The sequence below is a fragment of the Myxine glutinosa genome, chromosome 13, assembly GCF_964187855.1.
Source record: "Myxine glutinosa chromosome 13, kmMyxGlut1.1, whole genome shotgun sequence".
Taxonomy (NCBI): Eukaryota; Metazoa; Chordata; class Myxini; order Myxiniformes; family Myxinidae; genus Myxine; species Myxine glutinosa.
The window spans coordinates 54,073,869-54,099,723 of NC_136273.1; the positions used below are offsets into that span (position 1 = coordinate 54,073,869).

Genomic DNA, 25,855 nt, shown 5'->3' on the forward strand with positions numbered 1-25,855 from the left:
CATGATGCCAGGAGTAGCTCCCATACTCTTTCCGAAGGATACTAGTCTAGTAGGAAGACTAGGTCCCCCTGCACCCCCGGAGATATACTTCTAATCAGTGTTTCTGGATTGGAAAAAATGTGTAGAAAATGACTAGCTATGGCCCCAAGCTGAAAAAATGTCCCACATACCATTTTTATGCAAATTACTGCTGCCATTATCAAAAAAACGATTTTTGACATATCTCAGCCAATATTGCAGATAATTGAAAAATGAAGGTGTCTAGACCCATGTTTTGAAGGGCATAGATCATGATAGAACTATTCATAACATGATTACATGTGTCTATGGTATACTAGTATGCATATTAATGCTGTAATTACAAAATAATCAGTTTTACAAATGATAAGGATACGTTAATACTGCAGATAACTTAACATGGTACATAAGGGGTCTAAACCCAGGTATTTTCAAGGTTAAATGTCAACAAGATGCTCCTGAGTCTTGCATAGGGGCGGGACATTGGCAGTAACATTGGTACCACTCAACTTTTCTTCCCACCATTGACTTTGTATTGCGAGAGATTTTCACTTGCTTATTTAAAGGTTTCTCACCCAGCCCACGTAAAATCTACCAACTCCTGCTGTTAACTCCCAAACATATTTTTTTATGTTATCCAATCACAGTGCAGAAATGACAGACTAGAGATCCAAATTAGTGCTGCTATAGCTGCCATTTTACATTTCCATCCATGTAACATGCGCGCTCGCGCGCTCGTATCAATTGGTAACGTTGATGTTATTGAATACCTCAGTTGAAAGTTCAGTCTTCCATTCCATCTGTGTGTTGTTCTTGGTATTCATCCCCCAATCTAGCCAGGTAAGATGCTAACTATAATGTTACTCACACTCTTGACTTCAGTTTCTGCATGAAATCATAAACAGGCAGAATAACAGCTGAGCCAGCTAGCACCATGTTAGCTAACGTTAAAGCTAGCCTCATCTATGTACAGTATGTTCCTAATGTCGGTGTAACTTAAACTTTTGTTAATGCCAAACATGAGACATATCTGTTGACTTCTGTATATGAATTGAACCAGAAAGAGGCACGACAGCTGAGCTAGCTACAGTAACTTAGCACAATGTTTCATTGGCCTAGATAGCTAACGTTAGTGTGGAAGAATTTAGATGTTTTAGCTATTAGCACTTTTGATGCCACTAAACATGGTTTAGTCAGCTAAAAAGTACCCTAGTGTAGAACATGACTCAGAACCTCTGTTACCTCACTGAAAACTCAGAGCCTCCTTTCACAGGCACTTTTAACATCATTCGTGATTTCTTATTTGTCATTTAACAGTGATGGTAGACATCGACAGCAAGCATGCCCAAAAGAAAACGGAGTGTAGAACCTGCAGCCCAAAGCTCTCCTCCTACATGCATCCTTCATGTACCATCCATGTCTGATCATGGGGATTTCACGCCCCTCCGTAAAATTAAAGGATCTGCTTCAGAAAAACTGCAACTGCTTCAAAAGATCCGGGATAGACGTCTCAACCAACCGCATGACTCCCCATGTCGTATGCAATCAGTATGTGATCAGATCCCGGCAACTCTTCCTGATGACCTAGAAAGAGTAGGATATCACAGCAAGTGTTATAAGCACTTTGTCCGCCACTTTCATCGTCTGGGAGATGATACAGAACCAGGGCCATCAACCTCATCATGGCATCACTCTCCTCGTAAACCAGGAGGTTCTGCTGAACCCATCTTCCCGCCAGAGTGTATATTTTGTGAGAAAGTTGAGACCAAAGATGCTCATCGCAATACTGAGAGGCCTACAACCTTCCCATCCTTTAAAAACAAAGAAAATGCATGGGAGCAAATCGAAACACGGGCTGAGAAAATGGGTCTCTATCGACTCCATCGAAAGGTGAAAAACAAAGACCTCTTTGCATGTGAGGCCAAACACCATCCGTCATGTTTTAAAGCTTTCCGCACAGCATTCTACAACTATGAGCGTGCGATTCACAGAGCCGAAGCACCAAAGGAGCAGGCTTGCATGTCAGCCGCCCATGAAAAGGCATTCAACTCAGTACTGGAACACATTCAAACCCAGGTCATCCAGCAGAATAAAGTTCTACAGCTTTCTTCCTTGCGCTTGCTCTATGTCGAGGAACTGAAACTGAATGGATATGAGAACTCAAATTATCGGTCAGAGAAACTACTGAAACGCCTACAGAATGACCCAATCAAGGAGCATATCCACTTCACGAAGGTTGATCATGACAAATGTGATGTCATTTCTTTCTGGCTTGTGCACAGCTCAAACATAACAGTTTCCAATGCTCTCGCACGAGCATTCACACTCGGAAGCACAAACAAGAACCAAAATGTTGCCCTCCAACTTCGCCAGGGTATTCTACAGGCTTTCAGAGAGTGTAAAGACCAACCATGGCCACCAACAGCTGAAGACATGGAGCTCAATCCTGAAGACATCCTACCTCCAGACCTTGTCCGCTTTCTCAGCGTGCTAATGACTGGCAAGGAGGGCATCGAGACAGAAAAGGTGAAGCGTCTGGTCTTCTCCATTGGACAAGATCTGTGCCGTGCAGTGTCAGATGGAAAATGGAAGTTACCAAAGCACATTCTCCTCTGTGTGACTGTAAGGCACCTGTTCCGAAGCAAACAGCTCACCACAATACTACACAGGCTTGGACACTGAGGCTGAGGCGGGGCAGCTCAGAGAAGATCATTCTGGCTGGACCAGCAACCAGGAAGCCATATGACTTCAAAATGTTCCTTGCAAATGACGACAACAAAAAGCAGATGTGCCAGCTTCTTCTGAAAGTGTGGAGTGGACAAGAGGCAGCTACCAGGCTGGAGAGAACAGAGATGGCTGTGCTGATCGTGGAGGGGAAGGCCCACCAACTTGCCTCAACGAATGGCAAGGTAAAATTGAAAGCCCTTCGTGAATGGCGATTCAATTTGTAATTTTTCCTGAAAAAAAGGTGATTACCTGTGATGTTTGTCTAGATCTGAAACTGGCAGTGACTGGTGATTGAAATGCGGTGCCTTTTTGTGTTTCAGGTCGAGGTACGTGAACTCCCCACGATCTACAGCAACCAGGAAGAGACTGATACCAGGGTGGTTCTGTACCTCCATCATGCTGCTACCATCGGATACAAGAACGCTGTAGTCAGAACACCGGACACAGACATCCTCCTGATCCTGCTCCACCATGCCCACAACATCAAGCTGACGGTGTACCTGGATACAGGGTCAGGGAAGCATCGCCAACTTGTCAACGTCTCTGAGCTGGCAGAATCCCTGGGAGAGGACTACTGTGCCACTCTCCTGGGGTACTATGTGTTCAGCGGAGAAGACTGCACCAGTGCCTTCAAAGGGAAGGGAAAAGTCGGGCCCTTGAAAAAGCTGGAGAAGAATCCCAGGTTTCACAGGGCATTCGGTGAACTGGGTGACAACTGGGATGCCAACCCTGAGGTGGAGAGGCAGTTAGAAAAATTCACCTGTGTGATGTACGGCCAGAGTCGCGAGTCATCAGTGGACATTGTCCGTGCCAAGCTGCTACGAAAAATGGTGGGAGAGGACAAGACCCTCACATCCAAGTCCAAGGTTGATCTGGCTCGCCTTCCTCCATGCCAGTCTGCCCTGAAGCCGCACATCCAGCGTGTGAACCACCGCGTAGCATTGTACAAAAGAGCCGATCAACCTATCATCGAAAAGCCAAAACCTTATGAGGAGCAAGGATGGATAAGGACTGATGAAGGACTGTTGAAACCAATGTGGTCCAGTGGTCCCATCCTACCAACCTCACTGGTGGATCTTCTGAACACAGGAGAGCACGAAGAGGAGGAGGAAGAGGAAGGAGAAGAAGAGTTTGACTCTGACGATTTCGATGAAAATGATGATGACTGACTCAGTGTAGAATCACTAATGCTAATGATGTTTATCTAAAACAAGCAAGAGAAGAGTGGTCACATTGAGTGCTAGGACTATTTTGACAGTTGTAATATTTAGAAAAATAAAACTTTGTGTTAACGTCTGTGTAGACGGACCTTAATATGAGTCTATTATTTCGTAAAACTGTGATTATTTTGTAAATAAAGCACTAATTAGCATACTAGTATACCATAGACACATGTAATCATGTTATGAATAGTTCTATCATGATCTATGCCCTTCAAAACATGGGTCTAGACACCTTCATTTTTCAATTATCTGCAATATTGGCTGAGATATGTCAAAAATCGTTTTTTTGATAATGGCAGCAGTAATTTGCATAAAAATGGTATGTGGGACATTTTTTCAGCTTGGGGCCATAGCTAGTCATTTTCTACACATTTTTTCCAATCTAGAAACACTGATTAGAAGTATATCTCCGGGGGGTGCAGGGGGACCTAGTCTTCCTACTAGACTATACCGTGGGATCCTTAACGTCCAAAAAGTACCAACTAATGCTGGCAGACAGGACGCCGTTTAATGTTCATCCGAAGGACGGCACACACATTGATGAATCAGGCTGCTTATGAAGCACCAGGACGACAGTTTATAGCTGGGTCTTTGAGATCTGGTAGGTCCCTGTTCCATGCCCTGAAACCAACCCACGTGTGGAGGTTGCAACTTGCACACACACGTCGATGAATTACGGTAAGGATACAGACTTGAGATTCTCGGACGAGCGAGAACAAAGAACGGATCAGGAAGTAACAAAAAAGTAACAGTACACACACACACACACACACAGACAGAGACACAGGAAACACCTAACAGCAGGGTTGAGGGACAAAATAGAGGGAGATGTGGACAAAACGGATGTGGGGAGGAATGAGGGGCAGAGGAGGATGCACGGCGTGGACAAGATGAATACAGAGCAAACTCAGGTAGGATTAAACTGGAAATTTGGAAAGATGTGGGCTCGGGGAGAGTTAACGGGGTAAAAAGACCATGTTTTGGGATCTAAGATGGTGGAGAACAGCTGTCTTGAAGACCTGGAAGGAAGGATGAGATGAAGAGGATGTGGCAGTAGGTTCCACAGGAGGGAGGAAAAGGAACAAAACGAGTGGAGGTGAGCAGTGGTTTCACCAGAAGTGGGTTGATGGTGGACCATATGCACCCTGCATAAACCTGAGCAGGTGTCCTTATTTTCTTAGTGAAAGTCAACAGTTTTTAAAGAGATGAGTTCATGTGTTTCTCAATTTCGGGAAAAGGTTTCGAGTCTCAGTTGCCTCACTTTTTCCTCCAAGGTTTCAAGCAAGCAGTGCACTGATACATCTGGTCATCTCCAATTCAGACTCGCATAATCTTTATTACCCCCATTAATCTTTCCCAACACAACCATTTTACTTGCTTCCTCCCATCCTCACTTTCCTCTTCTCCTGTGTGTTCATTCCCTGCTGTTTGCCCCACTCACAGATCTAGCTTTCTCTTCCATGAGAACCTCTCATAAAAAAAAAACTAAAACCAGATTGATGGAGAGAAATAAAGAGAGGGAGAGAGAGGTAAAGAGGAAGAGAAGTAAAGAGGAAGAGAGGTGGAGAGAACCAGAGAGAGGTAAAGAGAGGGAGAGAGAGCGAGGTGGAGAGAGCTGGAGAGGTAAAGAGAGGGAGAGAGAGGGAGAGAGAGAGGTGGAGAGAGCTAGAGAGAGGTAAAGAGAGGGAGAGAGAGCTAGAGAGAGGTAAAGAGAGGGAGAGAGAGAGGTGGAGAGAGCTAGAGAGGTAAATAGAGGAGGCGAGAGCTAGAGAGAGGTAAAGAGAGGGAGCGAGAGCTAGAGAGAGGTAAAGAGTGGGGGAGAGAGCTAGAGAGAGGTAAAGAGAGGGAGAGAGGTGGAGAGAGATAGAGAGAGGTAAAGAGTGGGGGAGAGAGCTAAAGAGGTAAAGAGAGGGGGAGAGAGCGGTAAAGAGAGGGAGAGAGAGCGGTAAAGAGAGGGAGAGAGAGCGGTAAAGAGAGGGAGAGAGAGCGGTAAAGTGTTACGGATGTCACTTCTGTTGTTGTGGTTTTCATCCACATGAAATATTTCTGATTCTATGTACTATTATTGTCTTCAAAAGGTTTATTGTTCATGAACTGCTTGCAAAGGATAAAAGCGTTAATGTTAAAAAGAGACAGGAAGCCGGATGACGAGGAAGAAGAAGAAGGCGAGAGCGTGGCGAGTGAAGTCGGACAAGAAGCGAGTAGCTTCCAGCTCCGTAGCGAGCGTTGTGAAATGAAAGTCGCGAGTGAACTTTGAGTTTCCTTGAAAGGAGTTCCTGCGATAGGTGTTATCGCTGGGGGATTGAAAAACCTGCGTGGTCAGGTTTGGGCGTTGCGATTCTGATGAATCATCGCCGGGTCGTGTCGACTCAAGTAAGAGCCGTCGGCCATTTTGACACTCGCGCTTTGTTCAATAAAAGGTCTTGGCTACGCGTCAGCTTTTTCACCATCCTGTCGTCTGTCGGGGATGTGTGTGCGCAACGCTGAGTTTGAAGTTTAAGTGGCGGTTCGCCGACAACCGGGAGCGTTCCTATCTGGAGGGGGCCTTTGGGATTTCCCATTCCACCGCGAGTTTGCTTTTGGTTTTGGACCACGTGACTTTTTGCGTCGCTTCGACTGCCTACGCCTGAGCTGCTTCAGCGGTGCGACTGCCCTTGCCATCCGCACGGGATTCTGGTCTCGATTGGATATTGTTCTAGCGATCGCTGGAGCGAGTCAACCTCGTCTTGAGGACGGGAATATAGAGACATTGGGGAAGGTATTTCCACTCACTTGGAACACCGTGAGTTATCCTATGCTAGTTGATGGTACCATCATAAGATGTATTGTGTACTTTTGATTGCTATTTGTTGTACCGTTATTCTTGTGTGATTTTTAATACAATATTTGTTGGTCGATTATCATTGGTGTGGTTTCACTATTGATTTCTGACACAGAATAACACATTTTTCTGCCGTGACTCCTCTTGGGGCCGGAGGTACATCGTGACCAGAGGGTCGGGGAGGACGTAACAAGAGGGAGAGAGAGCGGTAAAGAGAGGGGGAGAGAGCTAGAGAGAGGGAGAGAGCTAGAGAGAGGGAGAGAGCTAGAGAGAGGGAGAGAGCTAGAGAGAGGGAGAGAGCTAGAGAGAGGGAGAGAGAGGTGGAGAGAGGTAAAGATCTAGAGATAGGTAAAGAGAGGTAAAGAGAGGGAGAGAGAGGCAGAGAGAAAGCGAGAGAGAGGTAAAGAGGAGGAGAGAGAGGTGGAAAGAGCTAGAGAGAGGTAAAGAGAGGGAGAGAGGGAGAGAGAGGTGGAGAGAGAGGTGGAGAGAGCTAGAGAGAGGTAAAGAGAGGGAGAGAGAGAGCTAGAGAGGTAAAGAGAGGGAGAGAGAGAGGTAAAGAGAGGGAGAGAGAGAGGTAAAGAGAGGGAGAGAGAGAGGCGGAGAGAGAGAGAGAGGTGGAGAGAGAGAGGTGGAGAGAGCTAGAGAGCGGTAAAGAGAGGGAGAGAGAGGTGGAGAGAGCTAGAGAGAGGTAAAGAGAGGGAGAGAGGTAAAGAGGGAGAGAGGTAAAGAGCTGTGAGAGAGAGCTAGAGAGAGGTAAAGAGAGGGAGAGAGAGAGGTGGAGAGAGGTGGAGAGAGTTAGAGAGAGGTAAAGAGAGAGCTAGAGAGGTATAGAGAGGGAGAGAGAGAGGCGGAGAGAGCGAGAGAGAGGTCGAGAGAGGTGGAGAGAGGTCGAGAGAGGTGGAGAGAGGTGGAGAGAGCACGAGAGAGAGGTAAAGAGAGGGAGAGAGGGGTGGAGAGAGAGCTAGAGAGAAAGAGGTAGAGAGAAAGAGGTAGAGAGATGGAGAGAGTAGATGTGGAGGAGGTAGGCAGAGGTAAAGAGGGAGAGACAGAGAGAGATGGAGAGAGTAGACAGGGTGGAGGTAGGCAGAGGTAAGGAGGGAGAGATAGAGAGAGAGATAGAGAGAGAGATAGAGATAGAGCGAGAGAGGTAGAGAGAGTAGATGTGGAGGAGGTAGGCAGAGGTAAAGAGAGAGGGAGAGAGAGGGAGAGAGAGGGAGAGAGAGAGAGAGGGAGGGAGAGGGAGAGGGAGAGAGAGAGAGAGAGATGTAGAGGAGGTAGGCAGAGGTATAGAGAGAGAGAGAGAGGGGTAGAGAGAGGTAGAGAGAGAGGTAGAGAGAGAGAGAGAGAGAGAGAGAGAGAGAGACTTTTTTTTGACTTTTGTGTCCTTTTATTATAAAAGTATAAAACCAAAGTATTCCAACTCCACTTTACTTACAAATCACAACCTCATTTCCAATGCATTTGCACAAAACACCCCCCCATGCCCCATAACTCTTCAAACACAAGAAGGTTCCCCATGTTTACATGATAAGCATGTTCGAGCTTTATACATGCTGACACCATCCCGATGAAACAAAAAAGTGCATTTTCATTTTTTCCACTACCTAATCTGGCTTTTCTGGTTTTATAAATTGCAAGCTTAGCAATTCCAAGCAAAAAATTCAAAAGCAAAATCACAGAGTTTTTCCGAGTATTACATGCAAGTCCGTAAACAAAGATTGTAACAGAAAAAACAATTTTGAATTTACAAAAGATTCGGCTCAGATACAGAAACAGAGATGACAATCTCTTGCACTCAATAAACGCATGATACAAATGTTCAACATTACCACAAAAAGGACATAAATTAGACACAGCATGGTTAAACTTCTGAACTAACACCTGTGTGGCCAGGGCGTGATGGACCAGTCTTCAATTTAGGTCTCCTGTACGTCCCACAGTAGAACACCTGTACATTTCATCCAAATTTGGAGTGAGAAATGCTCCTGCAGGTAAAAACTCTTTCCACTTGTTCCTCAAGGGTGCTGCACAGCCCGGTAAGCACACCTCTAGACAAATTCTATGCATTGCCCTTTTTCCCATGATGTGGAACACTCCGGATTCTTCGCTGTTAGAGGAAAACACACCAAGTTGTTCCTGGGCAACAGGAACTGTGACTGAGAGTTCAGGGAAGGTTAAACGAAAATCTACTTCTTCATTTACCCCATTCCACCCAATATTTAAATCTAAAAAAAAGTCTGGGATACAATCTTTATGACCCTGCTCACTATTCTAATTGAACGCAAGCCAATTTTTCCAGAAACAGGATAAAGTCGTTTTATCCACCGTTCTTGGAGTAAACAAGTTTGAGTAAAACTCTTGCAGTGAATGTTTAATGTCACTCTGGCAAGTCAGAACACCGTTGGAAGAGCGTAGACTCTGAATCTGCCGAGAGGTGTTGGCAACCTTCTGCATTTTGAAGAAATCTTCGTTTGGAGTCTCGAGGTGTATTATGCTCATCCGCAGGTGAATCATTGCTCCCGCCGCACGCTCTTTGACCAGTTCGGCCAGCAGGGTCTTTTTTTCTATCAGCTGCTGATATTGGTCACTTCCCCAAGATGTTTCACCTTCTTGTTCATATTTAAGTACATCTGCTTTTATAGCACTTATCAACCCAGACGTATTACTGGTGGCATACGAGCAATATTGTTGGCAGAAAATCTGAATTTGTGACTTGGTACAGTCCCACCACTGTCGCATATTGACATAAGAACACTTTTTCTTTTCTAATCCTTCCCATACCAGTCTGAAGGCATTTTTAAAATGTTAATCTTGAAACAATTTCACATTTAAATTCCAGTGTACATTCTTACAGCAATGATAGGGTAACATACAATCCATTGCAATCATATGCTGATCAGAAAAGCCAGATGGAGTTATAGATGTTCTCTTAACCAGATTCACCATTCCTTGGTTCACGTACAATCTGTCCAGTCGACCCATGGTTAACTGGTTTTTTGCACAGCACACCCATGTATATTGACGGGTGTTTGGATTTTGTAATCGCCATACATCTCTAAGTTTGTATTTTTTCACAAGTTGTGCCAAGGACTTTGCACTGGGTGGATGTGGCTCAGGAGTGTTCCTGTCCAGTCGAGGGTTGAGTGTGCAATTATAGTCTCCCCCATACAAATTAAACAAGTCAAATCAACAGTGCTTAAACAATCCGCTAACTTTGGAAGAAATAGAGCCCTTTCAGCGCTGTCACTGGGGCAATACACATTAATAATGCTAACCATTTGATTGCTGCTAATAAAATCCACCACCATCAAGAAACCCTTACAAATCTCTCTATAGTGAATCTCAGATGGTTGAAGGCGAGGATGCAAGATTATTGCCACCCTCGCTTTAGCTTCTTCAAACGCACTGGAAAAAACATAGCACCCTTTAAACATTCTGCGCCACTCATCTTCACAAGATTGGTTGATGTGTGTCTCTTGTAACATGAAAATATAAATCTTTTCTTTCTCAAATAGTTGTAACACCTCCAGATGCCGCATACAACTGCGGCCTCCGTTCATGTTGAGAGACATTACCTTCATTTATTCTTTATTAATTTTCCTCCTCTTGGGAGTTCTTTTCCTGCCTTAGTGGCACACTTCCTCAACCGCTGAAATTGAGGTTCTGATATCCCAACTTGCTGGGCTTCACGAATCATGTTTCTAGTAGTTTTTAGAAAAGCATGTAGGTTTGGGAAATAATCCTGAATTCTGACATTCCTTTTCCTGAAGGATTCATCGAGGAATTTTTTAATTTCATCTTCTGCAACTACAGTGTCCCCATCCTCATCCTCTTGGGCACAAAACCCACTACCTGATGGGGTAGAGTAGGGTTCATCAAGATCAAATGCATCATCTTTGTCATTCTCTTCCTGATGCAAACTTATTTCTGAGGCACAAATCTCCCCAGGATCAGAAACATGGATATCTTTTTCATTCCTGTTTAGCTGCTCATCGTCTCATGCAGCTTCCTTCTTATCATCCCTTTTATTTTGTTCGAAACGTGTAGGCTTATAGGTTTCTTCTGAGGGGCTGTCTGACTTATCTGTTTTATCATTACACCTGGCCATCCCTGCGCCCACCTCTGGTGACCATTAAATTAATGTCATGTAAGACATCAGGGTTATCAATATCACCACTTGTGTCCTCCTGAGATGCATGAGGATTCTCGATGTCTATATCACACTCAGAACTCTCAAACAGTCTGGCAAGTGGTGCAAACGAATTGCTTAGATTTAAACCCGGTTCAGTTTGCAATCCCAAACAGGGATTCTCTACACAAGCTCCACCTTGCAAGCTCGGCGACACATTTGACACAAGTACCTTACTTTGTACTGTGCTTGCATCCTTCACGACGGGACATGAACGTTTATGTCCTTTTTTACGAGCCACTGTTACGAACCCTTCCATATTGTTATCCGTAGTCCTGTAAAGTAGGAGAGGGATCAACCACTTTTGTCACACCAGCAGGTAAGGAGGAGTGGACTACTGTTTCCTGTTCACCCATTGGTTGTGGGGAGGGGTCTACCATTCCACGTATCTCAGTCGGTGAGGGGGAGGAGTCAACTGTTTCCCGATCACCATTAGGTCATGGGGAGGAGTTTACAATATCATCTGCCCCATTAGGTGGGGAGGGAGGAGAATCTGCAATCACCTGGTCTCGATTTTCTAATGGTCTCACCAAACCGGGACAGGAACTCTTTACGTGTCCGGAAGCTCCACACCCATAGCATGCCATGACGTCCGTGGAGGCATACATTCTATAAGTATGGCCATTAATCTTTGCATGCAAAACTACATTTAGCTTTTGCACATTTTCGGGCAATATCATGTAAACGACCCTTTTAAAAGTCTTCACGTGTCGAAATTCACCCCTTGCCGAGTGTATCGGCACCATTGTGACTTTTGATACGATCGTACCGAACTTTCTCAATTGAGCACACAAGTCCTCACCTTTAACAAAGGGAGGGACATTAGACACATTGACCCTCACCGCAGGTGTATCTAATGGGGAAACCACTAGAAACAGGTCGGGTTCTATGAGAAGGCCTTGCTCCACAACGGAGTTCACCATGTGCACCTCCGATACAAACACAACAACTTCTTGTTCATTCGAGAAGCTGCACGAATATTATGCGAGCCGACGCATTTTCCGATTGCTAGAAGCACTTGCTCCATCTTTACCTCACTCGGAGGGTCGCACACCAGCCCATGCTTGCGAGTGAGCGACTCGTACATGCTATTCCTCAAACAATCGTTTGCTATAGCGAACGTAAATTAAATAAATAAAAGGTGAGAAATCAACAAAACGATACCAACCACAAGCAACACCGGCAAGTGGAGGTAAAACCAAAACGAATGGACTAGGTCCAAGAACCGTTTAGAGCAGTGAAACACCACTGCCTGGACTAGGAAAACACGGCAAAATGGAGGCCAGGCCTCAAACCCGGAGGTTCGAAAAAAGGCAACCGAACACCACCTACCGTGTGCGCTCTCTCCCTCTCTCTTGTCTCAACAATGAAAGGACCCACAGGGGAAAGTTTACAAACATAAACAAGGACACAAGGGAGGGAAATAGGGGACAGGAAAACCAACCAACACGACAGAGAACTCACAGCTCAACATGCACAGCCACCATGATGCCACACCCACGCATGACTCACCAACAACCAGCAGGGGCGCGTGAGAGAGAGAGAGAGAGAGAGAGAGAGAGAGAGAGAGAGAGAGAGAGAGAGAGAGAGAGAGAGAGAGAAGAAAGAGGTAGAGAGATGAAGAGAGTATATGTGGAGGAGGTAGGCAGAGGAAAGGAGGGAGAGAGGCAAAGAGAGAAGGGAAAGACTGACAGAGATAGAGAAGGACGATTGTAAACAATCTCCATCACTGTGGTATGTATACACGATGAATGAATACTCCCACACGTATCGACTGCTCAATGCAATACGAATCCTGGTGTTGGCTTTATGGTTAAGATGTCTGGCTTAAGATCCTCGGGTCTTGAGTTCAAGCTCCTGTCGTTCCGTTGAATTAACACCAGGTGGGGTCGACTCAGCCTGTCATCCTTCCGAGGTGGGCAAAATGAGTACCAGCTGACTGGCAATGGGGGCATTGCATCAGTGGCACAGCCGCACCCCCAGAAAAAGATGCAACCAGCAGCCCCGGGGTGCATAGAAATAAATAAAATTGCAAGACTCATACAAAGTGAAAAGCTGGATTTATAACATTAATAAACACAAACAAACAATTCAATTCTTTATTTTCCAAATACTTTACATAAGCGATTGTCCAGCAGTGTTTACCCAGCACCATTGATGCATTACCAGTCAGGTGAACTCTCTCACACTCATTTCAAGGCATGGAGGTGTATCGGGGTTTCCTGTCCATCACACGGCTACCGTACTCAGTGTGTCCATGGAATGAAGTTACGAACTGTGCTCTCTTTATAAGGTGCACTCCTCCTGCGCAATAACATTATGCTTGACTGAGATTATGGTAATAAAACAACACCAGATAATTATAATGTTGATATCCAAAGAATACCTGCATCTGAGTGGCAACCCATCCAGGATTGTAACCATAGACAAGAAACTGCTCGGTTAGCACCGACACGCTGTGTAGAGCATGATGGACGATGATACAAAGGATAGGTACACAAGGGCACGGTATCCAAAGTATTGCGATTCAATGCCATAGCCAGTGGAAACACACTGCCATGTCCAGTTACATCATCGGATAAGCTTTCCCGACAAGAGCAGGGCAACGAGAGTCCTGCGATTACTCACAAAAAGCCTGTGGAGGTGCAAAGCTGTAGGCCCAGTGCAGTCGACATTAAATGCAACGTTGCATGAAAATGTTCGTCAGTGAGGGGGATATTGCCTGGGTGTTCCACCACCACCACCACCACCACCACCACCACAGCAAAAAAGCATTTCAGACCTTTGGGTGACCAAGTATAATGTTGGATCTGTGTTTGGCGTAATTTAACCATAGTACATTTCCTTGTTACAAGATCATTTTGGTTCACTATTTTGTCAGATCATTCATTACGTAGCAAAATAAAACGGGTCTCCGTCCGCAAGTCACAAAGAACACTTTGTGCATCGGTGTGTGGAAGACCTCGTCACCTAACGCGGCACTGACGCTCAATTCGGTGATGTCCATCACATATAATTAGTAACTTCTCAGGTCTTTGTAAAGGCACGGACACGAATGAAAAGCTTTTGCAAGAAAGGCAACCTAGTAAGGTAAGGCTTTTTGGTAAAATAAATGCCATTTGAAAGTAAATGTGAAAAGGTCTCCGGCATCATCAGGCAAGAAGAAACAAACATGGCGAGAAAACCGGTGGTTGGATCGGCATATTGATCCAAGCGAACATGAAATAACTTTCAACTGATCATTCAAATCCAGGAGTTCAAACAACACGGCGTTGCTCATTCTGAAATTATCAAAACCAGCAGACATATTGATATGGTTGTTCACACAAAAACTGGTTCTCGTTCATGAAGACAATCGGATAGTTCAGTCCCTTCTTCCTTCTCCCTCGACTCCTCAGCATTTGTCTTTTTCTCCACCAAATTCCCCTTCTGCTCACTTTCTTCCATTGCCTTTTTCTCCAGGTTTTCTTTTTGTTTCCTTTCCTCCTCCATATTCATTTTATTCAAAGAAATAGTTTCTTCTTCTGCATCCATTTCTTCAACCACAACACCATTCAACTTTTCACATCCATGCTGCTCTGTGTCCTTGGGCAAGTCATTTTGTTGGTCCAACAATTCCTCGATTTGTTCATCTTTAGTGTCGGCTTCTTCAACAACATGCGTTTCCTCCTCTTTCTGCTTGTGTTTCACTTCCTTTTCTGTCTGTTTATTCTCCTTCTGTTCCTCAAACTCTTCTCTGCCTCCATTACTTACTTCTTCACTTTCATTTTCCTTCCTCACCATTGAGGAATCTTCACGGGCATTTTGAATATTTGTTGCATCCGTCTCATCACATTCCTTCAAAGGCCTGTCTTCTTCCAGCACCAATGGGGCATTTCCTTCCTCTGCTACTGGCAATGATATTACAGAATCATCCACTGAAGCTGCCATGACCTCATCTGTAGGTTCTTTCATTTCCTGCGGTAATCCTTGATTTTCTCCTCCAGCGGCCATGTCTTCTTTCTCCTCTTTTGGAAAATCCTTTGGATCTTCTTCTTTTGGCTCATGCTTGGCACCAATCGCTTCTGAATCCATCGTGTGTTGCTCTTCATCTTTTGCTTCTACTACTGCAATTTTCTTCACCGAGTCACCCTCTCCTTCATGCACCACATGCCGCCTCTCTGGTTGCTGCTGGCTCGCATCGTTCATCATTTCAGCAGCTTCAGCACCTTTGGCTTCCAGCATGGCTTGCCAGTCAATGTTGGGATCTTCACCTAGTGCTGCGAGATTGAAGTCCGATTCAGGTAGGAATACGATGCTGTCTCGATAAAGGTTGTGCCGGCTTTGCACAGCCGCTGCCTTGACAACTTCAGGATGCAAGTCGAAAGTTAGGTATGTTTGGGAGAGAAATAAAAAAAACATGGGTCAAGGGTTTGCTCTTGGCTTGTTTGAGCACATTTCAGCATTACGTTGACATATTACATCACCAAATCATATTCAAATTCATACATCTTTACTTGCTGCACAAAATATCAAACTGCACCAATGAAGTAGGGAATGCATGGATATTCTCAAAATTTAGCCCGAATTACATGTGTGTGTGTGTGTATATATACATATATATATATATATATATGTATATATATATATATATATATATATATATATATATATATATAATACAATATATACAGGGTGGTCCAGAAACCCTGGGCATATTTTGAAGAATGATACCTGCAACAAACAACTAAGTTTATTATTGTTGTTTGGCGCAAAACAAAACATGATTACTTGTAAATGGATGTGACCGCTACAACACGCACAGGCATCACGTGATACGCAACAGGGTGAGGTGCATCACGTGATATGGATCGGGTGAGCTTCACTAACTGTGCTACACGCGTTTGTCTTTGCATTAGTTCAGTTCATTGTGAATTAGACGCCCTAATATGACGGAGGATATCGTGAGACAGAAAAATTGAGCTGTGCGCTTGTATTCTGCATCTGGAAATTCGGCTGAAGTTCACAGACAACTAGTCAAAGAATGTGGCGCCAACGCAATTAACAGAAGAACCATCAGCAGAATAAACAAGCAGTTTGATGAAACCAGCAGCATTCTTCCAAAACAGTCACCAGGTAGGCCTCGTACTGTTCGAACTGAGGAAAGCAGAGCGATCATTCAACAACAACAACGACAGTAACACACCATTATCAACTCGTCGTTTATCAAACGTCACCAACATTAGCCGATCATCAATTCGAAGAATACTAAAATACCTTAATGCGAAACAATACATACCGAGATCAATTCACCAACTATCTGAGGATAATTTTGACAGGCGCGTTGAGGCATGTGAGACAATGCTTGGGTTAAGGGATATGGACAATGATTTGAACAACAGGAGGAAGGGGAGGAGGAACAGGAGGATGTGACCTGAAGTTGATCTTTGACCTTTTGACCTCAAAAATAGTTTCCCAATTTAGTGACTCAATGTGCAAATGCTGTTCAATTTCCAAGTTAATGGGATGAAAATTTATGGTTCTTCAGATGAAAAGTGATTTGGGAAATTTGACCTTGAGTTGACCTTTGACCTCAAAATTGTTGGTGTCCCAATTTAGTGACAATATACAAATGCTGTTCAATTTTCAAGTCAATCGGATTAAAAATGGCGATTTTAGAAATTTGACCTCCAGATGACCTTGACCTTTGATCTCAAAATAAATAGGCTTCTCAATTGTGACGACCTCCACAACTTGAAGTTTCTTGATGATCTGTGTAGAATGAGGACCTTCATTTTGGATTCTCACTGTACTCAGAAAAATATGACAAAATGGAAAAACCAAAAACAAATTAATAATAATTCTGTCTCACCCTGAAAGATGTCTTTTGAGACTGTCTGTAGAATAAGTTCTTCATACAGATTTTCCACATGAATGAATTTTGAGTAATCCTCAAAGATGAGTTCATTAAACTTCTCCAGGTCCTGAATAAAAGGCACATGAATGCACAATCACATTGCTGCAACTTTAACAGTCATGTTCATCTGATAATGTACGTAGTGTTTAATATGCTGCAGAAGTTTAATTATATTTTAACTGTTTAACTATATTTCACTTGTTAACTTTGGTTTCAGATGTTGTCTGTAGAATCTCATTATACTTGAATCTGTACTTTTTTTCCCCCTTTACTTGAGCGACACTCGTGGAAGAGCAAGGCAGAAGTGACAGTGGGACAAACATCAATGGTATGAATGTCCAGAATAATCTACATGCTTGATATCCTGTGGGATGAAAGTGATGGAGGCTCAAGCATTGAAAGGGATACTGAAGAGAAAGAAAATGTGAAAAGGAGGAGGGTTGAGATTTATGAAGAGGACGAAGCTTCTCGTGGTCATGATGATATTACTATATTAGTAGTGCTGAAAATAAATATGAAGAGGAAACCAGGACTTGCAAGAAGTTTTGACAAATATTGACTGTTAATGACAAAGCCATAATTAATGGAAAGCGAAATATTCTGTAGAGGCCCATGGTTTTTTTTTTGTGTATACAAGATTGAGGCTCATGTAAGAAAAAGATCGAGGTCAAATAACATTTACATCACTATATAAAAGCAACTTGCATATCCAAAATTTATCTCAAGGCATACGATTCAACTATGATTTGACACAATGGCAGTTTTTGTCGGAATAAACTCCATATGACAAGAAATCCTTGACCAGACAGCTCAAAGATGAGTACAATACCAAGTGAGCAATCTTGCCAATGCTCAGGTTACAAAACCGACTCCGCTTTAACTTTAAGATCAGAAAGGACCAGATGCCCATTCATGCACCTAAATACTAGGATATCAACACTTGTAAGGTCAAAATAAGTTATCCTTTTTGATGTCAAAAAACGTTTAAGCAATGACAACATCACCAGGAGTGAACCACATGTTTTAAGTGAACTCACTTTTTTTGAGTCAGGGCAGAGAGAGCTGAACAGGAATGGGGCCATGACCTGCAACAGAGCCTCTCGGAAGAACCTTTTCCGCACAGTACTGCTGTCATAACCATATTTCTTTAGAGTAGAGGGAACAAAAGTGGGGGAGGAGGGGCAGAGGCATGTGACAATTTGTAGGAATTCATTTTTGCCCATGTAGTTAAAGTGGATGAAGGAGGTCCGGTATGATTTTTTTTCCCCTATATTACTTGTTGGATTCCTTTAATTGTTGGTTGGATGCCTCAGATAAAAGAAAAAATACAATACAAATGCTTGTCGACCTCCTGCACCTCAGCAACAAGTGAAAATGTGACATCGTATAATATAATCACGATTTCTCTAACCATCATCATCGTATCATAGGGAAGCCTTTTGCATTTACAACCAAGAAAAAAAATAAAAACGATTTATTAGAAGTTTATAGAATCATGGATTCATTCAGTGTCCCAGCCGTAACCTGGTTACAATTTCTGCTTTATTAGTCCTCTGCCCAGGGAGGGAGACTATAGGTGTACTCTCCATCGGTCCCACCTGTCCATAGCTTCTGCACCTCTTTTCCAATACACTTCAACACATTCAACTGAAACTTAGTACATTGTTTTTAGCTGCGACGAGCAGCTCCATGAGATGACCGCATTGTTGTTCTTGTTGTTGGGGTGCCTTTTTGAATAGCGCATGCGCATACACTCGGACGTGCGTCGGTATGAGGTAAGAACATCGCGGACTAAAATCGTGATTTGTTTGAAGAAAGCAGAATAAATTTAGCTGAAAGACAAAAAGACACGAGTGCATGCGTATAATTTAATGACCGGTCGAATTTGGTAGTGCATATTGCAACGGATATCCTCATGATTCTACATGTCACAGCTGGTGACCACACTGTGGTCATTTTTCTCTTGTTATGCCAAGACACAGAACAAGTTTGAGTTTCAGGGCGCTTCACCAATTTTTCACGGAGTTATGCGCTTTTTGAACTTTAAAAAATCACATATTTATTATACATGGGTCAGTTTTCCAGACCTTTCCCCCTTACCCCTTAACATATTAAAATGAAACTTGGTAGGGGACATGTATCGCAAAGCAATTGTCCTTTTTCAAGTAACCGTTATACAATTGTAACTTGAGCGAAGTCGATGGCGTGCCATCGCAAATCCCCACACTTCCCACCTAAAGCAAAGTTGAAAGATGGCAAAAGGTTCCACCAGGAATGACTCCATATCAAATTTTGAGTTGGGGGGGGGGGGGGGGGGAGGGGTGGAATATATGAATGAATGATCGTTTTAAGGCCATTTTCCCCGCTAGAGCAGGGGTTAGCCTTGCGGTCCCCATGATAATTATGGTTCCCTGTTTGAGGCAATGTTTTTATGGCCGGATACCCTTCCTGACGCCAACCCTTAGTCGCCTCTTACGACACGCAGGGATACGGTGTACCTATTCTAAACCGGGGTACACACCGGGGGGGGGGGGGGGGGGAATCAAAAAAAAAATCTTGTTTTGACCCCTTTACCCCCAAGTCACCAATCAAGGGGTCAAATCCCAAAAATGTTATATTTATAATGTGTCCTTAAATGATTGCATAAACAAAGTTTCATCAAAATGCCTGACAATGTGCTCATAATTACATTTTTTGGTATTTGACCTTTTGACCCTATGGAGGAAGCCAAACATGATACGACTCTCAAACATTCTTTCCATGTGGTGATCATAAATACCAAGTTTGCTGAATTTCTGCACAACTGTTTAGGAGATAGCATTACACATTACACATTACACATCACACACCACACCACACCACACCACACCACACACACGTTTTTTTTTTGTTAAGGTGTGGGGATAAAATCAAGTTTGAGATCATGTGAAAAGTTTGGTTGGTACATCCTTACATATTGGTGCTGAAACTCAATATTGTAATTATAATACAGGGAGATCCAATGTACCAAGTAAACAAATTAATTCAAACTATATTGCTGTATAAAATTTCTGACATGTTATTTTTCTATCATTTCCAGTTTAGCAGAGTAAACATGGCTGATAATGGGAGTGGGCCTCATTAGTCGACAATTGAGGAGTGTATTTAAATGTTATAAAGTTGCTTTGCAATTGCATCATGTCGTTGCACATTTTGTGAAAGATCTAAGAAATTAACTCTCCAAGGCATGAACAAAAGATCTACTTCCTCAAACACAAACGGCTTTGAGTATTATTTGGAAGTTTATTTGCACATAGGCTCATGGAATGATCTCAATCTGAGACTCGTGCTTTAGCGATTTGTTGGTGGAAACTGATACATTGCAACGACTTTCCATTATTATGCATCCACTAGTGAAGTTTATCCATGATTTTACATTGTGTGCCATTCTTTCCTATCGATACAAGGTACGATTCAGCTTTTCTGAAAGTCTGCTACGTTTGTTTCATTTTGATCCCTTCCAACCTACTGAAGGTACGAGAGGCAAGGCCTGCTTTGAGGGTTGCAGCTTTGGTTAGTACATACATTTGTTAATAAGAACAAGTAAACAATCCACAGAACACTTTCACAGGGATGAGGGGAAGGTGATGGTCCTCTTGTAATGTATTTTTTTTCATTTACACAAAATATATCCATAAAACAATGACCAGTGCACAAACCTTGAGTACCCTTTCCTGGGCTTTTTGGACAGCCTGTGCTGGTGTATCCGTCACTTCTTCCCGCGTTAAACTTTGATGCAAGTACTGCTCAAAAGTATATGTGGCATCATCCATGAGCTGTGGACAGAGACAGCCATCTTTCAAATATGGAACCAGGAAGAGTTCCGCAAATATTTTCAGCTGATTCCAGGTAACTCGATGAAAACATAGGGCAACGGGAAGGTACTCGATAGAGCGCATAACTCCTGCTAGGATAAACAGTTTAGGTTTTGTATCCCACCGATACACCGGATCTGTATCTGGACCTGAAACGTCATCTAATCGGCTTGTTCTTGCCACCTAACCAACTCATCCACCGAGTTTGGTCACAACTCATCCAGAACTTTTTGAAATATCATGCTATATATCATTTTGGGCCCATCTCTCAATGGTGAAGAATTACTTTTTAAAAATTGAAAATTCTTGTATCCGGATTCGGATCTTTATCAACATTGAATCGATTCATCCTTGTCACACTCCCAACCTGTCCAGCAAATTTCGTCTGAATCCATTCACAACTATTAGAGATATCTTATCTTGCTTACAGAGAGACAGGGGTGAAAACATAACATCCGTCCACCTTCGGCAGCAGAGGTAAAATACAACAACAACATGCATTTTAAAGGCCATTTCCTCTGCTAGAGTGGGGGTTAGCCTTGCGGTCCCCATGACGATCTTCTCCATTTTGCCCTATTTTCTGCATCTCTCCTTGTTCACCCCCTTGCCCGCATTTCTTCTTCCACCATCTTTAGCCAAGTCTTTCTTGGTCTTCCCCATCTTCTACTTCCTTCTACATTCATTTCCATCACTCTTCTCAACCAGTCACTTTCATCCTTCCTCAACACATGACCAAACCATCTCAACCTGTTCCTCTTCACAGCATCAATCACAGGCTCTATTCCAGACCACTACATTTTTGATGAACCCACTCAGCGCACATTGTACACTGAATGGAGTTCACTCCGACACCCTTCCTACACACAGCACAGGGCCACTTCCCAGTTCTTTCCACCTCACCACATGCTTTACCACTTGCCATCACCTTCGTCTTTCCGATATTCACCTTCAGACCTTTTGTCTCCATACATTCCTTCCACGTGTTCATCTTTTCCTTCAGTCCATCCATACTTTCCGCAATCAACACCAGATCATCTGCATACAACTCCCACGGTAAACCCTCCTTTACGTTCTGATCCAGCACCTCCATCACAGCTACAAATAGTAGTGGACTTAGTACCGACCCCTGATGCACTCCCACCTTCACCTCAAACTCACCACTGTTCCCGTCCTTCATCCTTACAGCTGTGCGTGCTCTTTTGTACATTGCCATCACCACTCTGATCAACCATTCCTCCACTCCTAACTTCCTCAATGCCCATGTCAATACTTTGCGTGGAACCCGATCGAATGCTTTCTCCAGATCAACAAACCCAAGAAACAACTTCTTCCTCTTCTCCATGTACTTCTCCTGCAACTGCCTCACAATGAAAAGCGCGTCTGTCATTCCTCTTCCTGGTATGAATCCAAACTGCATTTCGTCGATCTTCACTTTCTTCCTTATCCTCCTCTCCAACACCCTTTCCAATTCCTTCATTCCATGCTCCAATAATTTTATCGCTCGGTATGAGCCACACTCCAGAGGGACACCTTTCCCCTTGTATAGAGGGACGAGGGTACTCAGTTCCCAATCCACTGGAATGCGGCCTTCTTTCACCACCAGATTACAGATCTCTGGCATTCTCTTCACACCCCAACTTCCTGCTGCCTTCAACATATCTCCCACAACTCCTGTCGGCCCTCCCGCTTTTATCGCTTCCTCAACTTCCTTCTCAGTTATCCTCTCTGCCGGTCCCAAAACTGGGTCACTCTCTATGTTGCCATCCCATTCATTCTCTGTATTCAACAGCATTTCCATATATCTTTTCCATCTTCCTTTAATTCCATCTGGGTCGACAACGATTTGTCCCACTTCATCCTTCAAGCAACTCACCCCCATCACGTCACACCTCCCTTTTGCTATCTGCTTTGCAATCCTGAATACTGCTTTCTGACCCTCTTCCGAATCCAAGCGTTCTCCGAACATTTTCCTACATGCCTCCTGCGCCTTTGCTACCTCTTTCTTTGCAGCCTTCCTGGAGCCTTATAACTTTCATGCTCTGCTGTTTCTGCTCCCGTACCCTTCGCCTTCTGCCACTCCTTGAACTTCTTCCTCTTCTCGTCAATCCTCTTTCCAACTTCATCATCCCACCACCATGTTTCCGAGTGCCTCGGTGGTCCTTTTGTCCATCCACATACCTCACCAACGGCTCCCAACAGACCAGCTTTTATTGACATCCAACCGCTTTCAAGCTCAACCACATCATCCTCGACCATACTCAGCCTCTCTTTTAATGCCTCCCTTACTGTCACCTCTTTCAACCTCCACACCTTCATTCTCGGTTGGTACTTCACCCGCCGAGCTCTCCTCGCACCTTTCACCCTTACGTTGCAGACAACCAAGTGGTGCTGTGAAACAGCCTCCTCCCCCGGGATCACCTTTGTGTCCCGGAGGTGCCCCCTATCTCGCCTACGCACCATCAGGTAGTCAACGGTTGTCGTCGACCCACCTGACGTGTATGTAACAAGCTTATTACTCTTTCTGGAACTGAGTATTACAAATCAACAAATCAGCTCCATCAGCAAACTCCAAAATCCTTTCACCTTCGCCATTTCTCACACCATATCCGTAACCCCCATGAACTCCGTCAAAACCATCCATACTCCTTCCCACATGTCCATTTAGGTCTCCTCCTACCACAACAACTTCCTCATCTTTCACGTTTTCCATCAGCTTCTCTATCGCACACCAGAACTTGTCCTTCTCTTCATCGCTTCGACCAACCTGCGGAGCATATCCCGAGATGACGTTCACCAAGAGCTTTCCAATCATCATTTTCACCATCATCAACCTTTCACTCACTCTAGTCACACTCACCACACTGTCTACAAACTCCTCAGAAAACAGGACACCAACACCATTCACGCCCTCCAGGCACCCTTGCCATACAAACTTGTATTTCTGTCCCTGCCTACCCTTCACCATTCTCACACCACTTCCCTTCCATCTCGTCTCTTGCACACAACATATGTCCACTCTTCTTCTGACCAATACTTCCACCACTTCTCCTGATCTCCCTGTCATTGTCCCTACATTCCATGTCCCAAACCTCAGAAACCGATCTCCACTTCGGGCTGTACCCTGCCCACATGTAGTTGTAATTGTCATGGTTCTCTTTTTGAGGCAATGTTTTTATGGCCGGATGCCCTTCCTGACGCCAACCCTCTTAGTCGCCTCTTACGACACGCAGGGATAAGGCGTACCTATTCTTATCCAGGGTAAACACTGGGAAACGTTTAAAACATGGAAATTCTGGGGGGTGGGGGGGGGGGGGGGCGGCGTCAGCATCACGGCTGCGGTTTAAACATATTTAAATAAATATTTAATCAAAACCATGAAAAACAATCTGGGAAAAGTCTCTAAGTGAGAACGTGGATTTGAGAAAGCAGGAGCAGAGGTGAAAGAAAAACGAGATATAGGGGGCGGGGCACAAGTCGAGACGAGGAGGCCGCACGAGACACCAGGCCGCACGAGGCGCACGAGGCGCGAACAAAGAAACGACTAATTACACACAAATTTGCAACAACTACAAAACCAAAACCAAATAGAAACACACAATAACACATACACAACAAAATACGCAGCGGAAATTTGACAAAGAAACGAACGGGAAAACACTCAAACTTTGAAGCTGTGGAAAGATCGAAGCAAGCCCCGTCGCTCGAGGAACCGGAAGTGAAAAATCGAAAATAAAAGGAGTTGAAGAAGCGGTGGTTTGCCCATCTGAAAATTCATGATAAAATGGCAATTAGGTTATATTGTATCGCACAGTTAAGGGAGCAGCTGAAAGCATGGCTGGGTTGGGAAAGATAACATTATTTCCATTTTGAACAAAACTTTTTTTTAATGTGACTTCTGCTTTGTGCTAGAAAATAAAAATTTGATCTTGGCATTTAAATCCAGAAAATACCACATTTGCACTACAAGGTTTAGGCTTTGTGGTCACTTTGCAAAGGTAAAATGAGGTTTATGATAAGGACGCAGCACCTCCTGCATGAGGCCTTGAGTACGGTGAACCAGAGAGCGAGGAGAGCAAAAGCCTAGTGAGATCTTGAGATGGGATAACTGATCAGGGAGTCGCTCTGCTTGCTCGTAACACGGCAGCATCTTGAGTGTGTTCCATGGCAGGACTTGCAGGTCATGCATGTACTGAGTGTGGGAGAAACAGTGTGACAAAAAAGGCAGTATTTAAAGCAGAGCAAGAGCTAAGACACAATACCATACCCATTACAAAAAAGGCAGAAAACAAAGTTTAACGAGGAAAGCAGCTCTCCATAAATCTCTCTCTCAAGATGAGAACTCACTCAAGAACATATTTGGTGCGTGACTAAACTCCATTTTGACATTGCAAACCACACATAATGCAAGCAAAGATGCATCGATCCAGGGTTCTGACATTTTTGATCACATATAACAGACCTAATAACATTTGTAGACATTATTGAGGCTCATGGAAGAGCTATGGTAATTTGGCCACTCTCCATCACATTTAATTACAGGCTCAGGAGCCACCTTTGAGCCATTTTGAGCCATCCACGGTGATGGAGGAAGCCTGGAGGGATTGCATCTTTCCAAGCAGCCTTCCCTCTGTCATGGCCAGGCCGGCCCTAAATTCCTTGCGGTAGAAGCTGCCAGAGTGCAGAAGATTCCAAGCAGCTAGCCATTGACTTCCTAAGTTGCCGCCTCATTTCCTGCTTGTGGTGGTTGTCGAGTGGCCCTTTTAAGTTTGCGACAAGCTTGGAAGCAACAGCGTCCAGCTTGACAACAACTTGTGTGAAAGAGGGATTCCACAAACTCCATCAATCTCCAGCATTTGGTGGTACCCAGGGATCTGAGCAAAGCTACTGCCAAGTTCAGGGTCCCCCAACTGCTGGTATTGTCAGAGGAGATCCTCAAACTCAGTTTCAACAAGAAATGTATGTCTCCCTGTATTTGTGCAGAATGTTATTTTTCGCTTCGGTGATGAGAAGGCCCCAGCGCAGTCACACACCTTTAGCGTCAGAGGGATTCGGTGGATTGGTTTCTCAACCTCAGCTGTGAACCCGGAACAGCCCGCCCTGCCAAGGGTTCACCTCATTGTGTTTTGA

At 44.1% G+C, this 25,855-nt stretch overlaps 2 protein-coding genes across 3 annotated transcripts in view; one reads left to right on the forward strand and one right to left on the reverse strand.

The window, feature by feature from the left end:
• Nucleotides 1-2,726: 2,726 nt before the first annotated feature.
• LOC144888683 (uncharacterized) lies at nucleotides 2,727-4,059 on the forward strand. The gene is made up of 2 exons (XM_078767512.1): nucleotides 2,727-2,927; nucleotides 3,066-4,059. Exons 1-2 carry the CDS (start codon nucleotides 2,772-2,774, stop codon nucleotides 3,912-3,914), a joined length of 1,005 nt encoding a protein of 334 aa, XP_078623638.1. The 5' UTR covers nucleotides 2,727-2,771; the 3' UTR covers nucleotides 3,915-4,059.
• Nucleotides 4,060-13,063: 9,004 nt separating this feature from the next.
• LOC137438949 (protein Niban 2) overlaps nucleotides 13,064-25,855 on the reverse strand; it is a 163,203-nt gene continuing 150,411 nt past the window's right edge. For both annotated transcript variants that reach the window (XM_078767514.1, XM_078767515.1), the window contains exons 10-14: nucleotides 24,756-24,917; nucleotides 20,573-20,689; nucleotides 17,912-18,019; nucleotides 16,830-16,941; nucleotides 13,064-15,324 (exon numbers count right to left, since the gene is read on the reverse strand). In XM_078767514.1, coding sequence (XP_078623640.1) covers nucleotides 14,300-15,324; nucleotides 16,830-16,941; nucleotides 17,912-18,019; nucleotides 20,573-20,689; nucleotides 24,756-24,917 — 1,524 coding nt within the window. In that variant the 3' untranslated portion in view covers nucleotides 13,064-14,299. The remainder of the gene's footprint in view (nucleotides 15,325-16,829; nucleotides 16,942-17,911; nucleotides 18,020-20,572; nucleotides 20,690-24,755; nucleotides 24,918-25,855) is intronic.

What these genes read in the sequence shown, in the direction of transcription:
- LOC144888683 (XM_078767512.1), top strand. Translation starts at nt 2,772, where the DNA reads ATGTTCCTTGCAAATGACGACAACAAAAAGCAGATGTGCCAGCTTCTT. An exon ending in TTGCCTCAACGAATGGCAAG is followed by an intron (nt 2,928 to 3,065) that starts GTAAAATTGAAA and finishes TTTGTGTTTCAG; the next exon opens with GTCGAGGTACGTGAACTCCC.